This window comes from Camelus ferus, chromosome 24 (genome assembly GCF_009834535.1).
Source record: "Camelus ferus isolate YT-003-E chromosome 24, BCGSAC_Cfer_1.0, whole genome shotgun sequence".
NCBI lineage: Eukaryota > Metazoa > Chordata > Mammalia > Artiodactyla > Camelidae > Camelus > Camelus ferus.
Genome location: NC_045719.1, coordinates 1449003 through 1464407, shown reverse-complemented (window position 1 = coordinate 1464407; position 15405 = coordinate 1449003). Strand labels below are relative to the sequence as shown.

The window sequence follows — 15405 nt, the reverse complement described above, 5'->3', positions numbered from 1 at the left end:
AAGTGTGCAAAGTCTCACTGATGCTGGGCCGTGGGCACGTGATGTCTGATTAGCTGTTTCTCCCCTTTGTTTGACTTTTTCATAACACAAAAGACAAATCAAGAGAAAGATCCTCTGGAAAAAAGATTTCACACAGAATGAAGCTGCATGTGACCTTCATCCTTGGTTTCACGCTGGTCTGTGAGAGCCGCCCACCCCAAGGCACCCTCCTCCAACAACCGTAAAGACGCCGTGACCTGCCCGGGCAACCACGGGGACGGGGCCGACGCGAGGAGGTGCGCGCAGGGAAAGGCACAAGCTGAGAACCAGTTAAAATGGTTCTGGAAATGCCATCGCCGGCCGCCCGGGGATGAGCCGGCTGTTCGCACTTGCTACCGCAGAAATGATGCATTTTAAGGTATTTTGTTCTTTCTTTTATGTGGTCTAAGCTCTGTCAGCATAAAAACACATCTTCAACACTGTGAAGAGAACTAGTCAAAATCACCGACAGAGCACAAACATTAAAACGACTTTTCTCCCTTTCAATAGCCGTGTCGACGCCGAGGTCACCCAAGCCGCCGTGAGCCGCTGTCAGGTCTGTACGACCCGACCTCCACATTTTCTGATGTTATTGTGAGTCAGTTTTTTTTCCTTTTGTGGAGATGCTGGTGTAGAAATGCTTTTAGCTCAGAGTGACATGATGTCAGCCTTTCATTTAGAGCTAAAAAGATCGAACGGTTTTAATAACTGGAGGGGGGAGGGCAGAGCTCACGCTCAGCAGCACAAGGTCCTGGGTTCAGTCCCCAGTCCCTCCATTAAAAAATACAGTCCTTGGGAAGACGTGAATATAAATACACACTCCTCTGTACTTAATGGACAGAGCTGAATGCAAATGGAAACAAACGCCATCTCCTGTAATGCTCTAACCCGGCTCCTTCCCTTCCCTGCTGCTTCACAGTTTAAGGAGCATTTTCACATAGACTGCTCCACTTAATCCCCCCTCCACTCCGTGCTCAGGCAAGGATGTTATAAAGCAAAGGTCGACCTCACAAGGAAACTGAGACTCAGAAGTGATGGCGCGCTCGCAGGCACGGTCACAGGAGCGGCGGCGGCGAGACCACCAGTTCCCAGTCGGTGAGCTGCCGGCAGCAAACCAGGTCCTGAGTAACTAAACGTGGGTTCCTGCGAAGTCCTGCTTACCTTTCAAAGCCGATCTGTCGGAACGTCTTTTCCCAGGTTGAGCCTGTAACCAAAGGAAGGGACACCGTGAGTGCAGGTCAAGGATTCCCAGAGTGCTATCCTGTTTTTGCATCACCTGGCAGAGACTTGGTTGGATATTTAAGTGGGATAGCTGTTTTCCCTTAAATGCGTTCCTCCCCGCCTCCACCCTCAAATGATCCTCCGGAGAACAGCGCAGGGAAGTGTGCCCCCTCAGCAACACGACAGCACCCACCCCCTCCTCTGCTGACGCAGCGGCCACGAAATCACTCTCTGAATTCCACACGTGTCCCGGGCAGAAGAGTATGAGGAAAACTCTCCTGTTATATAATGAACATCAATGCTGCTGCAAATGGCATTATTTTACTCTTTTTGATGGCCGACTAGTATTCCATTGTGTAAAATACATCACAGCTTCCTTATCCAGTCATTTGACGATACTTCAATTAAAAAATAATGGAACAGCATACTGTAGGCTGCACTCCCTACAGCCCAGCTTTTAACATCACGGGGCACTTGGAAAGCCAGTGGACATCCGGACCCCTGACTCATTCTACACCAAGGCTTTACCTCCCCAGCGCTGAAGCGCAGGGTTAACACTTCTTTTTTAAGCTAAGTATTTTGATCACAAGTCTCCTGATGCAAAAATGCTGTTTCCAGTGATGTGACTTGATGACCAGTGTCTCCAACTCCACAGAAGCACAGCTGGGTATAAAAAAGATTCTCTACAGTTTTTCCATGAAATAATTCTTCCTCACAATATAAGCATAATAACTTCTGACCACTTTACATAAAGAAATGTGCTGGCGTTTTAAATCAAAGACCATTTTAATAAAAAATCTATACTTATAAGAGCTAAGGGTTCATGCCAACCCCCACTTTTACCTTTTCCCCGATGCTCAGGCAGCGGCGACAGCATCTAGATTTCAGTAACTGTTGCAAGTAAACACCACCGCCTGCCCCCCACCCCGGGCCTACATCCTCGAGCGGTGTCGTCCACTAGGGGCTTAATAATCACAGGAGGCAATTATCACCTTGCTGTGCAATTCACTCCTGCAAACAGGAAGAGGGGATTCAGCTAAAAAAGCGCCCCTGCCTCTCCCTCACGTCGCAACAAACCAGGGTGGCGTTCAGGTTTCTTTGTTGAGAACCCTGCCCAGAACACTTTATTCTCAGGTGGCCATTCAGGGCTTCCCAGGCTTCGGACAGGCTTTCGGGAACGGCGGGTGGCCACACAGTGTGGTGCCTGGGCCCTCCCTGAGGACGAGGACGAGGACGAGGCTAGTCGCAAGAGAGCGGGAATGGTGGCGTCTCACTCAGGGATTTGGGTTCATACTGCTCCGTTAGGATGGAGCATTTAAACAGTTGTTATAAACAATAAAGGACTAAATTTCGGATGAATTACACATACTCGTCCACACACAAGTGTAAAGCAGATTGAGGTTTATCTCCTTGGTTGAAGTTACTGTCATCCGGCTGAATTCCAATCTGCTTTGCTGCGCAGGAGTAAAAGGCGTGGAATTTTAGTTAACCAGCCCAGGAATTTCCCCTGGGCCCTGGCCCAGTGGAATGAGCCCGTGTGAATGTCGTCTGTCCTGCGAGTCACAGGCGAACAACTGAGAGTCCTTATCTCAGGAGTTCTTGGAAGACAGTCATCCTGTACCCGAGACAGAGGCGATTAAGAATGTACAACCCGAGTCAGAAGCCACACTGAATTCAGGACAGCGGTAACGGCCTGGCCCGGACTAAGAAGTGGGAGAGATTAAGCGCCCCGTGCCAAGTGGGAACCAGACCGTCTCACTCGGACCCCGGCGGGGAGGGTCCGGGGTGGGCCCGGGGAGGGGCAGGGGTTAGATGCTGCCTTTCTGGACTTTTCTTGCTTTCACTGAGAAACAAAACACCTTTCAAGGGGTTCCCCCCCTATTTCCATTTCCCCCCAGATCTTTTCAGCATATTCCTAAACTGATTTTCAAAATAAACTCTAGACAAAAACACTCTTTTGAACAGACTCAATTTATTATCAAGGTAAAATGAAAAGTCTAAAAATAAACAACTTGGCTATTCAGCACCATCCGGCTTTTAAAACATGGAACTTTAATTAAGAAACAGGTTCCGTCTTCCTATTTCTGAGAAAAATAAACTTATTCAACAAGGCAGGATAAGCTAAAAGTTTTTTTGGGGGGGGGGGTAGCGAGACTTCCTGTGCTCCTTAAAATAAACATCCTTCCGCACAGCAGAGACGGTGGAACGCAACGTCCCTCCAGCCACCAGGCAGCAGGTTCCCAGGAACCTTTGCACCTGACTCGCGGCAGGCCCTCAAACCCGTCTGCTGCGGGGCCTCTGGTAACCATCCCAATACGTTAGGTGTGGGGCTGGATATATTAAAATTTGGTTTCTGCCCTCGAATACAACATACCCCAGAGCTTTGGGTTTTTACGTCTTTTGTGAGCACTTAGCCACGATGGAACGAGAAACACACAATAATTGGAACAGACATACCCAGATCCTTTGGCACCAGGAACGTTTTTGGCAGCCCATTATTCTGTTGCTGGGGAATTCTTTTAAAGCCATTCACCATGTTTTACACGGTAAGGTAATGTTACTCCCCTCTGCACAAGAGAGAAGTCGAGAAAACAAAGCCCCTGGCAGACTCCCTTGATTCAACACTTTTTAAATGAGATTTATAACATGGAGAAGTCTGGGACACGCTGCATTCTCCAGGCGAAGGCACGGAAAGGAAGACACGCAGCCTGCAGAAATGGGTGCAGCCCACAAGAGGGACCGCTCCTCTCTGGTCTCAGAGGAGGCAGGCAGAAAGAGCACCCTGTGATTCTTCATTTTTAAAATTTGCCCTTGAGGGCACCAGCATCCCAATGACAGAGCTGAAGTCAGGAGAGGAGGGGGGACCAGAGTCCAGAAGCCAGAGACAAGCTCCGGGCTGACAGGATGCAGAGCGAGTTCCGGCGTCCCACCGTGAGTCCCAGGTGACAAAACACCCTTTAGCATCCTTCTGCACCAGCACTCCAAGGGGGCACCTCTGCCTGGAGCGAATCTATTGACAGCTACTCCTGCACAAAGTGAGCCAAGGCTGTCTGTCCACCCCCTCACTCCTGCTTCTGCCCCATCTTCCTGCTGGCCTCGGCAGCTTCCAAGCTCCCTTCCTTCCTGAACAGAAAGCCATTACAGAGACTTCCTTTCTTTGGGAACTATTTGCCCAGGTTGGGGAGTTGCTTCCACCAGGCTCCAGTCACCTCACCTTCCGCCCTGGCCGCTGAGGTAGGGATCTGGGCACCCTCGCAGCATCCATCTCCCTGGCCTCAGGGGACCAGGATGGGCACGTGATGGGCTCAGTCAGGCCAAAGCGGACCCTTGCCCTGGCTGGCTCCACCTGACAGGTGATAAGCTCTCTGTCCTCACCTGTCAGAGAACGAGGGTGGCGTGAGCCCAGCCCTCACCACGTTCACCATGCGGCCGCAGGGAGAAAACTGTGGAAGAGGAAGGAAGGGGTCTTGAGCAGGAAGCTGGGAGAGGGGAGGGGGCCACTGATGGCACCTGGGGTCTGTTTCCAGCTGTTGCCATGCCCTCACCTTCCTGCCCCTCCTGTTTTAGAGGGAAATCTGTGTTGTTTCCTCCAGCCTTAAGTCTAGCTTCAAGTCTGACATTTGTATCTCAAAGAGCACTAAACATGAACAATGAAAATAAGATTTTCACAATCCTCTGAGCATCCAAATTTTTGGTGGGAATGGAAACATTTAAGTAAATTCTAACCTTTTAAAACCGTATTTTAAATTAAGAGAGTGGACATTCTCCTCTAAATTAACACAGCAATAAAAACAGGTTAGCCAAGGCATGGAGGCACCTAAATGCCCACCGACAGATGACTAGATAAAGAAAATGTGGTGTGTGTGTGTGTGTGCATGTATGTATACATGTATGTGTGTATATATAGATAGGCAATGAAATACTACTCAGCCATAAAAAAGAATAAAATAATGCCATTTGCTGCAGCATGGATGGACCTGGAGATTATCATATTAAGTAAGCCAGAGAAAGACAAATATCATATGATATATCACTTACATGTGGACTCTGAAAACATGATACAAATGAACTTATTTACAAAACAGAAAGACAGACAGAAAACAAACTCATGGTTATCAGGAGGGAAAGGGGGTGGGAAGGGATAAAGTAGGAGTTTGGGATTTGCAGATACAAACTACTATATATAAAAAATAGATCAACAACCAGATCCCACTGTAGAGCACAGGGAAATCTATTCAGTATCTTATTAACAACCTATAATGGAAAAGAATATGAAAAAGAATATATGTGTGTGTGTGTGTATATACACACACACACACACATATATATATACATATATAGTATATAGATAAACTACACATATATATGTATATATAACTGAGCCACTATGCTGTACATCAGAAACTAACAACATTGCAAATCAACTATACTTTAATGAAAATGAGCAGGTTATACTGGTGCTCTTACAAGGTGCCAGCTTCACACAGATCAGCTAATTTAATTCATGAAGTCAGTACAGTTATCGGCTCCCTGTTCGGAAAAGCTGAGGGGCAGGGGATTCGGGACTCCGGGCCCAGGGCTTTATCTCCCTCCTGTCCATGTGGCTCTGTCCCACGGGGGGTCCTGTCCTTGTCTCTCTTTCCTACCCTTTGTGTCTTGCTCCAATTGGAATTTTTTTTTTTTAAATCCAGAGAGTTTTTGTGTGTCTGATTAAGTTCAGATGTCACCGTAGTGACATCACAACGTGCTACCGAAGCCCTCCTCATGTCACTCTTCACCTGGAACCTACAAGCTCATCCCGTGGGAATTTTGTTGATCTCTGCGCCCAGCGGCAGTCAGTCTGCACAAAAACACAGGGATATGCACCCTGCACTGATGGAGCAGGGCTGATCATTTTTTATTTCTTCTAATTTTTCTGGAGTAGTGGTTTAAAACCACAGGGCTTTGCCTGTTACTTGAAACCAGACGTCTGAGTTCTCCCAGGCTGCCTCTGGTCATCTGTATTTTTTTAACAAATTACTCTGGGGTCTTTATAACATGAAGGGGTTTTCAACAAGTCCCATTCTGTTTTTAATTTTATTTCCTCCCAAACGTTATTGAAAATGCAAACATCTCCTCCTTCATGTTGTAAATTGGTTACTCACTTTGTTTGTATTTCCTCGATTACTTTTATTAATAATTTTTAAAATCCATTTGTGGCTCAATTTCTAATACAAAAATAAAGTCACTTGGGTTTTCCTGTAAGTTTCATGATGCAGCTGGGAAACTGGCGGTCAAATCAGGCACAGCTTTCCTTCCAATGGAACAGTCTCACACCGAGCACATCCCAGACGGTGAGCGCCATCGGAGCTTGGACGTGCACCTCTGCTTTTTCCAAAATAATTAGCAGAAAAGCTCTAATAATTCATGGGAGTGGTAGATTTTTGCCAGCAGAGCCCTATAAAAATGGAAGCACTTTCATATATTGCAGGTGCTGCCAGGCAGATGACACGTGACCTGGCAGAGAAATTGCTGATGAAACACTCCAACATCGGGAAATCACACCACTTCTGAGTTTTCTGGTGGAAGCTCATTTGCATTATCTTTAACTCTTTCATGCAAAAGATCTTCACATCCAATCAAAGAGTCGAGATTTCACCAGTCACTAAACACTAAACATAATGTGAAATTCTAAGCGAAAAAAGGATTCTTCTCAGTTGACTAATGGTGACATTCTGCTTTGCAGACGTTAAGACGCTCGGGTGTTGAATTGTAGCTGAACTCCATTAAACCCAAGAAATGGCTGCTCTAATGGACGACGGTATCCAAGTAATGCAATTTCCCCGACAGTGAGCAAGGTCGGCATTTTGGTGAAATGCTGAGATCTGCAAAATTTCCCGCGTCCTAATTCCCAGATGTGACTTATCATTAATGGGTTAAAAGTAACCGGAAGAAAGTAAGGATAAGGAAAAATTCTTCACCACCCTTCAATCAATAATTTTTCTATTAAAGAATCTCTATATATTTTTTAAAAAACCATTTTCACCTCTGTGGAATACCCTTATTTTGTGATGTCCGCCATTCCCTGCTCTGATGATTCACATGCAGATGACGCTGCTTTAATCACTTAATAATAAGCAATGTAACTCTTTCCATGTCAATAAATAGGGGCATGGAGTCGTTTTACTGCACACAGAGTATTACATAAATTCATAAAATGCAAGTTCCTCATTAACTATATATAAACTCATTCTACATTTTTGCTATTATACATAACAAAGTTTTGAACACCTAGTCAGCTATTAGTTTGAGAGAAATTCCTAAACCTACCTTCGGGGAGCTAAACTATCGCAGTGGGATACATCGTGTGTAGAATTCCGATGAATAGTATCCAAGTTTTACCTTCAAATTTTACTCAGATACATATACTTGACTGAATTCAGTTCTATGAATCCTTTTATAAAACATTTAATTGGAACTTACATTTCTATAATTAGGGATGAAATTAAACAAATTTTCCTAGGTTCGGGGGCAATTTTACTGCTTTCTCTTGTGAACTGCTTGTTAGGTGTTCGTCTTCTGTCCTACTGATTTGTTAGAACACTTTGTACATCAGGGTGAAGGATCTCAAATGCAGCAAGTCTGAAGCAAACACATTTGCCCTTTAGGTTAAAGTCTTCAATACAATGAAGTCTTCAATACCGTATTTTCCTGACTAGAACTGATGAATATTTACATTATTGATGGGTTTCGATCCTTTTAGCTTTTCGGTTTTTTTCATTTACATATTTGTTGTCCCAATAGGTGAGGAAAAATACTAAATTTGTTTCTCTGCTCTTCGCGAATCTTTAATATCCACGCCCCTCAGCCCTAGGAGGTCTTGAATGAGCATCGTGTGTGTTTTGTGCTACTATCTGAGTCGACCAGTCGGTCTGAAACAATGCCCCCCACCATCCACTCTGTGCGGTGACTAGGACAAGCCTGTTCCCAAAGGCCGCACACCCTGCTACAAATGGAGGAGGCGGCAACATCTTAAAAAAAGATGTTCTTGTGGAAAATGACTTTCAAATTACTGTAAAACAAAATATAAATCCTAAATAATTAACTCCCTCATCACATAATCAATTTTTAGACATAATTATTGGCTACAAAATGTCTGGTTTAAGATTCGATCTCACTGGCTGTCTGGGACGATGCTTCTACCAACCTCCCCCTAAAACAGCTACAGACACAGAGGAAGTGAGGAACACACAACTTCTCTCATCTAAGATCACAGAACCACTGACCGAAGGTTATTCTAGGGCCCCGAGACGCGGAGCGGTGGGGGGGGGGGTGGATGGGAGAGCTGGAAGGAGAGGCTGAGGTTAAGGTGTCTGTCTGTCTGTCTGTCTTAAACGTAACAAGCAGGAAGCTGTGGTGAGCAGAGGTGGAGACGCAGAGTGGAAGGACCCTGCAAGACTCTTAGCAGCTGAGAGAGGACAGGACTCTGCCCAGAGGTCACTGGCCGCGGCGGGGAGCGCCGGGGACCCTCTCTGCCAAAGTGATGGGCAGGGAGCCCGGGTGGTTTACAGTGCCTTAAAGAGGCAGGAAAGGAGTGAGGCGTGTGCGTGACGGGCGCAGGAAACAGCGTCCTGGTTGGTTGCTCGCTCATCTGGATGAATGCAGTAACGCGCACTCTGTGCACAGATTAGTCTCTTCAAGGAACTGTGCCACGCAGAACGCGACCTGTACGCAGAACGCCACCGTTTCAGACCCCTACGGACGCGGCCGTGTCCCTCTCTGTGGAGAGTGCATCTCTACTGTAGAAGTCTGGACTGCTCAGCTGCCTCTGCATTGGCCCCATGATAATAAATCTGCTTTAAAGAGTAAACCTGTGATATCCATCTGTTTACCTGTTCTCTGTCTTTATGAGAAAGATCTCATAAAAGCTGACAAGACGATGTTTCCAGTAATTCTACTTTCAGTTGTTTTGAAGGCAGAGGAACAGGAGCTTCCTGTAGAGTCTCGTTAAGTTTTGCCCAGAAAAGTTAAACTCAACTTTCTACCTTTGTATGCTGTGCATCTGTAACACATCGGTTCTTTGTTTCCTGGAAATCTGAAGACGTTTGCACAGGGGTCCATCCTCTCATTTTTGTAGGACCTTCACAATATGGCCTGAGATCAAAATTTACTGAGATAAAGATTACAGGAAAACCACCAAGTAAGTGGAAAATCCGCAGGAAGTGCTGTGAAAATTCGCGGCCCGCAGGCCCCACCACCACCACGGGGCTCAGCCTTGGGGGGCACAGGTGGGGCCGGGCACAGGTGACAGGCCTGATGCTGGCAGGAGACCAGGTCAGAGACTCTCCCTAATGAGGGAGCCAGGAGCCGCAACCCCGGTCCTTAGATGTCACCCCTTCGTCACAGGCTCACGAGGAACTCACGAGTGCTTGTTCTCCAGGCTTCAAACATAAAATTTTACATTTCAGGGCCAATGACGCACAACTTTTATCCTTTCTGAAGCCGTTTTGTGATTTCATGTACTTCAAGTAAATGGCAACAGTGGTGCTAACAGCCATTTCAGGGAGTCAGTGTTCCCTGAGAGACAAAAAGAAGCTCCTGCAGTGTCAGCAGGGCAGGTGGCCAGACGTCAGCTCTGGCAGCGAGGTCACTCCAGCCCTGGACCCTCGCCCACGGCGCGCAGGGCTCCGCGGGGCTGCAGACGCAGGCTGGGGGGTGGCCGCGCGCGCTCGGGCCGCGGGCTGCTCGGGCACCTCTGAGACCGGGTCTGCATGCGGTGAGGCGTGCGTCACAGCAGCCGCACCCCTTCCCGCACGAGGCGGGTGGCAGGCGGCTGGCGGCCACCGCTGATCCGAGGCCCAGACCGCGCTGCAGACAGCCACGCTGCCGGACCTGAGCTACACGCCGGAGCCTGCGATCCTGGGCTGCACAGAGCTCCCCCTGCGCCCCGCATCCCAGCACTCGCACTCACACCCAGACACACTCACACACAGTCACACACTCTCTCACATCCACAGACACACACACACTGTCATACACAGTAACACACTCTCACATCCACACACACATGCACATACACACATACGCACTCACACACACGTCACACAGTCTCACACACACTCACGCACACACAGACACACTCACATCCACACTCATACACACTATAATACATAGGAATAAGCTTTAGTATCGTTTCTCTTTTTAACTTGGAACGTCGTATGTTCTGCGGTTTGTTTCGGTTAATCCACATTGTATTATATGCTTTCCCTTTTAGTATGCATTTGCCAAAACTCCCCTAAAATCAACTTCGGGGAAGGGCACAGAATAGCTATGCAGGTAAAATCTGTAAATCACGTCATTCATTTAAACTAAGTCCCTTACTAAGAACTTAACAGGCTTAGAAGAGTGTTCGGATCGGTGTTTGGGAGGTTGTCCCTTAAAAGCCCGCGTGAGACCGTGAATCACAGGTCAGGGACCCTGTCACTCCCACAGAGACGGGGTGGAAGGGTCCCCGGCCGCCCGCCCCAGGTGGGGGCCACACACAGGGGAGGGCGGATGCTGAAACGCAGAGTTGGCCAACGAGGTGTCAACAAACAGCCGTCCCTTCTCCAGGAAAAAAGTAGTTATATTCCTCAAGGAGGAAGAAAGCAGAAGTATTTCAGTTTTCTCACTTGCCAGTGTTTACAGAACGTTGCCAAGGGTCTGTGTGGGGGGTGCTCAGTTTCCGAGGATGAGAATGTTCATTTTTATCCTCCTCTGGGCATCTTTAACGGCACTGCAGTTCCTCGTACGGCTTGTGGCTTTCTTTTCACAAACTACAAGCTCCCTGTTGCCAGAAGTGTGCGCCAAATAATAATGTTCGCTTGTAGAAATTAAACCCCAGTGGACATTTCGATAGCTGGAAATTTTATGAAAAAGAAAAACTCATGAAGCATATTCAGTTTAAATGTGTAATGGCAGCTGAGTTCTTGTTTTCCATGAACATGGGTCAAATTAAAACTTCAGACAAAAGCCCTCAATACTTACTTATTACGTGGAGGGCCAGGGGGGGTCTGTCTTTCCTCATTTGTTAACACCGCTGAGAACAATTACACTGTGATACACCATAAAATATTAAATGTATACAGAAAAATATCATCTCACCACCTGCCACACATTTAAAAATTTTGATTTCAAGATCACCTTATTCCCTTATGGTAGATTAACTGATCGTGAGTGTGTGGGTTTATTTCTGGGCTCTATATCTTGTTCCCGCCACACCCGTTTTGATGACCACAGCTTTGTAGTATAGTTTAAAGTCACGGAGTGTGACTCCTCCAGCTCCGTTCTTCTTTCTCAAAACTGTTTTGGCTATTTGGGGACTTTTGTGTTTCCATACAAATTTTAAAACTACTTGTTCTAGTTCTGCGAAAAATGCCATTGGTGCTTTGACAGGGGTTGCACTGCATCTGTAGCTGCCTTGGGTAGTATGCGCATTTCAACGATATTAATTCTTCCCATCCAAGGACACGGCGTGTCTTTCCATCTGGTCGTCATCTCCAATTTCCTTCATCACTGTCCTCTAGTTTCCCAAGGACTGGTCTTTTCCCTCCTTAGGTAAGCTTATTCCCAGGCATTTTACTCTTTTTGATGTGACGGTAAATGAAATTGTTTCATCTCTCTTCCTGGTAGCTCATTGTTAGTGTGTGAAATGCAACAGACTTCTGGATGTGACTTTTGATTCCAACAACTTGGCTGAGTTCAGCTCTGGTGGTTTCCTGTGGCGCCTTTAGGGTTCTCCACGTACAGCACCATGTCATCTGCAAACAGTGACAGCTGTACTTCCTCCTTCTCAGTCTGGATGCCTTTTATCTCTTATTATTCTCTGACTTCTGTGGATAGGAGTTCCAAAACTATGTTGAATAAAACTGCCAAGAGTGGGCATCTTTCTCTTGTTCCTGATCTTAGAGGAAATGCCTTCAGCTTTTCACCGCTGAGAATACCAAAGGAGGAAAGAATATACAATAGGGAAAATATGGTCTCTTCAACGAGTGGTGCTGGGAAGACCGGGCAGCTACACGTAAAAGAATGAAATCAGAACACTCTCTGACACCATACACAAAAATAAACTCAAACGGATTAATGACCTAAATGTAAGACCAGATACTATAAAACTCCCAGCGGAAAACACAGGCAGAACTCTGACATAAATTGCAGCAACATTTTTTTTTGGATCCATCTCCTCCTAAAGCAAAGGAAATAAAAGCAAAAATAAACAAATGGGGACTAATTAAACTTAAAAGCTTTTGCACAGCAAAGGAAACCACTGACAAAATGAAAAGATAACCTCCTGAATGGGAGAAAACATTTGCAAATGCTGTGACCATTAAGGGGTAAATATCCAACATATGTAAACAGCTCGTGCAGCTCAGCACCTTTCTTAGGACAAGCCGACGGAGCCACGGGCAGAAGGTCTGAACAGACCTGTTTCCAGAGAGGAAATGCAGATGGTCCACAGGCACATGGAAAAGGCGCTCAGCATTGCCCGTCACCCGGGAAATGCAAATCAAAACCTCAGTGAGATGTCACCTCAGACCTGTCAGAACGGCCCTCCTCAAAAAGCCAACAGACAGCAGACATCAATCAGCGAGGGCGGGAGCAGAGGGCGCCTCGGCACTGCTGGCGGGGATGTACCTGGTGCCGCCACTGGGGACGACAGTATGGCGGTTTCTCAAAAAACTAAAAACAGAACTCCCATATGACACAGCAATGCCCCTCCTGGGTGTTTATCCAAAAAGCCCCAAAAGCAACATGGATAGACTCGGAGGGTATAATGCTAAGTGAAATCGGTCAGAGAAAGACAAACACTGTAAGATATCACTTACATGAGGAATCTAAAAAATAAACTAGTGAATGTAACAAAAAAGAAACAGACTCACAGATACAGAGAACGAACAAGTGGTGACCAGTGGGGAGGGGGAGAGAGGAAAGGATGGTTATTAGATATGAAACAAGCTACAAGGATCTACTATGCAGCACGGGGAGCGCAGCCACTGCTTTGTAACAACTGTAAATGGAGTGTAGCCTTTAAAAACGGTGAGTCCTTACACTGCATTCCTGTAATTTATGTGCATCAACTATACTTCAATTCTGTAAATTAAAAAAAATTTTTTCTAAGTTAAAAAAAGAGCACCTTATTCCTGAGAAAACTGAACATATCTAAGTGGTTAATTCTGTAATTATTTTAAATACCTTGCTCTTAAATGTCAGGTATTATCTTTGGGTTAATATTCCTGAAATAAATGGACTTGTAATGTAACAGCATCCATGAAAACAGGGAAAAGGAAGCTATTCATTCAATTTATTCAATGAATGTTTATTAAGCACTAAAATACGCTAGGCAATGAGAACACAGCCAGACCGTGGGCCTTAAGAGTTTACCAGGTAAGGACAAAGATTATCAGGACACACAGCACACACTCACACAGCACGCACACACACAGCACGCACACACACAGCACGCACACACTGTGGACAAAAAGAGAAGAGTGGGTTAGGGAGACAAAAGTTAAAACAGAGAATTTATACAAAAGTGAAACTTTTACATGTTTTTGACATGTTTGTTTTTGACATGTTTTGTTTTCTGTTCGATTTTGCACCATTTCAGGGAGTATATTCAGTGCACTAAATGCACCCCAATGCTGTGCAACACACATCACTAACTGTTCCAGAATATTCTTGTCACCCCAGAAGAAAACCCCGAGCCCATTACATGGTCACTCCTCATCTCCCTCCCGCCCCGGCCTCTGGCAACTGCGGACCTGCTTTCTGTCCTGCGTGTGAGTGGAACCCCGCCGCACGTGGCTTTCTGGGCCTGGGCGCCCTAACCCAGGGCCTGTGCTCAGGCTTCCCGCAGGTCTCAGCAGGCGCCGGCGGGTCGCTCCGTCTCACGGCCACGTGGCCTCTCGCTGCGCGGACAGGCCCGTGCTGCTCACCCAGCCGATGCCCCACGCGCTGAGCTCGGCCTCGGTCCGCACCCTTTGCTTGTTCCACGTCAGCTGCATCACTTAAGGACACGAGCATTTTGTTCATTTCAGAAATCAGGACGTGCCCCCAGGTCCCCTCCCCGGCTCCGCACCCCCCAGCCCCCGTGCTGAGAAGGTGCAGAGCGCCGTGTCCTGCCCGGCAGCCCGCCGCCCCGGGATGGCGGCACCTGGGCGCCTGCTCACGGCCTCTTCCCGACTCCTGGCCCGGAGCTCGGGCTCGCCCACGGCAGGGCCTTCATGCCACGGGAATGCATCAGCACGACAGACCAGGTGGGCTTTCACGAATGCCCAGCTGTCACAAGCCCCCCAGAGCACCCCAGGGCGTGGCGGACGTCTGCTGACAGGCTCCCAGCTGCAAAGGCTCGGCTCAACCGGGCAGACAAAACAGACTGAAGCGGGGGGCTCTGAAATCGGGTCCAGCAAGTCCGCCGGGGGAGAAGCGGCCACACGAGCCCAGCGGGGCGGCCGGCTCAGCCGTCAGCCCTCCCTCGGGGGCCCAGTTATGCAGCTGGCCCTCTAGGCCACTGCTTTCGGGTGGAAAAAAGGAATCATTGAAACTGAGATAAACTGAAAGCAAGATTTCATGCAGAAGATGGAGTCCAGGCTGTTAGCCGCACTTTCAGCAAACACCCCCTCCTCTCTCCCGGACCAGCCGCGAACACACACAGCCGCCAAGTCCTGAGATGTCCCCGCCCGAGCAGGAAGCTGAGGGCACCACACGCACAAGGATCTGCCACAGCAGGACCCAAAGCTGGCGACCCGGGTGCCGAGAAATCACTACCTGCACACCCGCTGAGCTGGCCCCTGCTTTTTTCTGAGGTTTTATTGGAAACAGCCAGTCCTGGGCAGTCCAACAGCAGAGCCCACACAGTGGTCATCCACGCTGCTTCCGAGGAAGGACACATAAAAATGTCACTGTGGCGTCTCACTGAGCAGCCACGGGGGAGCAGGCACGGGGCGGCGGGCATCTGTCCCGGGGTCACCGCGGCGGAGGCAGGCAAGGCGCACACTCCCTGGATGTCTCTCCGAGCATCCTCTGTGTTCTCCCGAGACCCGGTCGCACTCCCCAGGGTTGGTGTCTGACTCCCTTCAGCCTCGCAGAAGTCGGGGTTTTCTTTACTTTTTGGACAGAGATCTCCTGTGAAGCTCCAGGTCCTGGCCC

At 47.8% G+C, this 15405-nt stretch overlaps 1 protein-coding gene and 1 long non-coding RNA gene across 2 annotated transcripts in view; both read right to left on the bottom strand.

The window, feature by feature from the left end:
- The window catches only part of PIEZO2 (piezo type mechanosensitive ion channel component 2), a 280908-nt gene that overhangs the window by 148590 nt on the left and 116913 nt on the right, over positions 1-15405 (bottom strand). The window contains 1 exon segment of the mRNA XM_032467129.1: positions 1180-1222. Within this exon segment, the coding sequence (XP_032323020.1) occupies positions 1180-1222 (43 nt within the window).
- LOC116659499 lies at positions 13560-15137 on the bottom strand. The gene is made up of 2 exons (XR_004314864.1): positions 15025-15137; positions 13560-14263 (listed from the first exon to the last, which is right to left on the bottom strand). It is a non-coding gene; the product is annotated as an uncharacterized LOC116659499 (long non-coding RNA).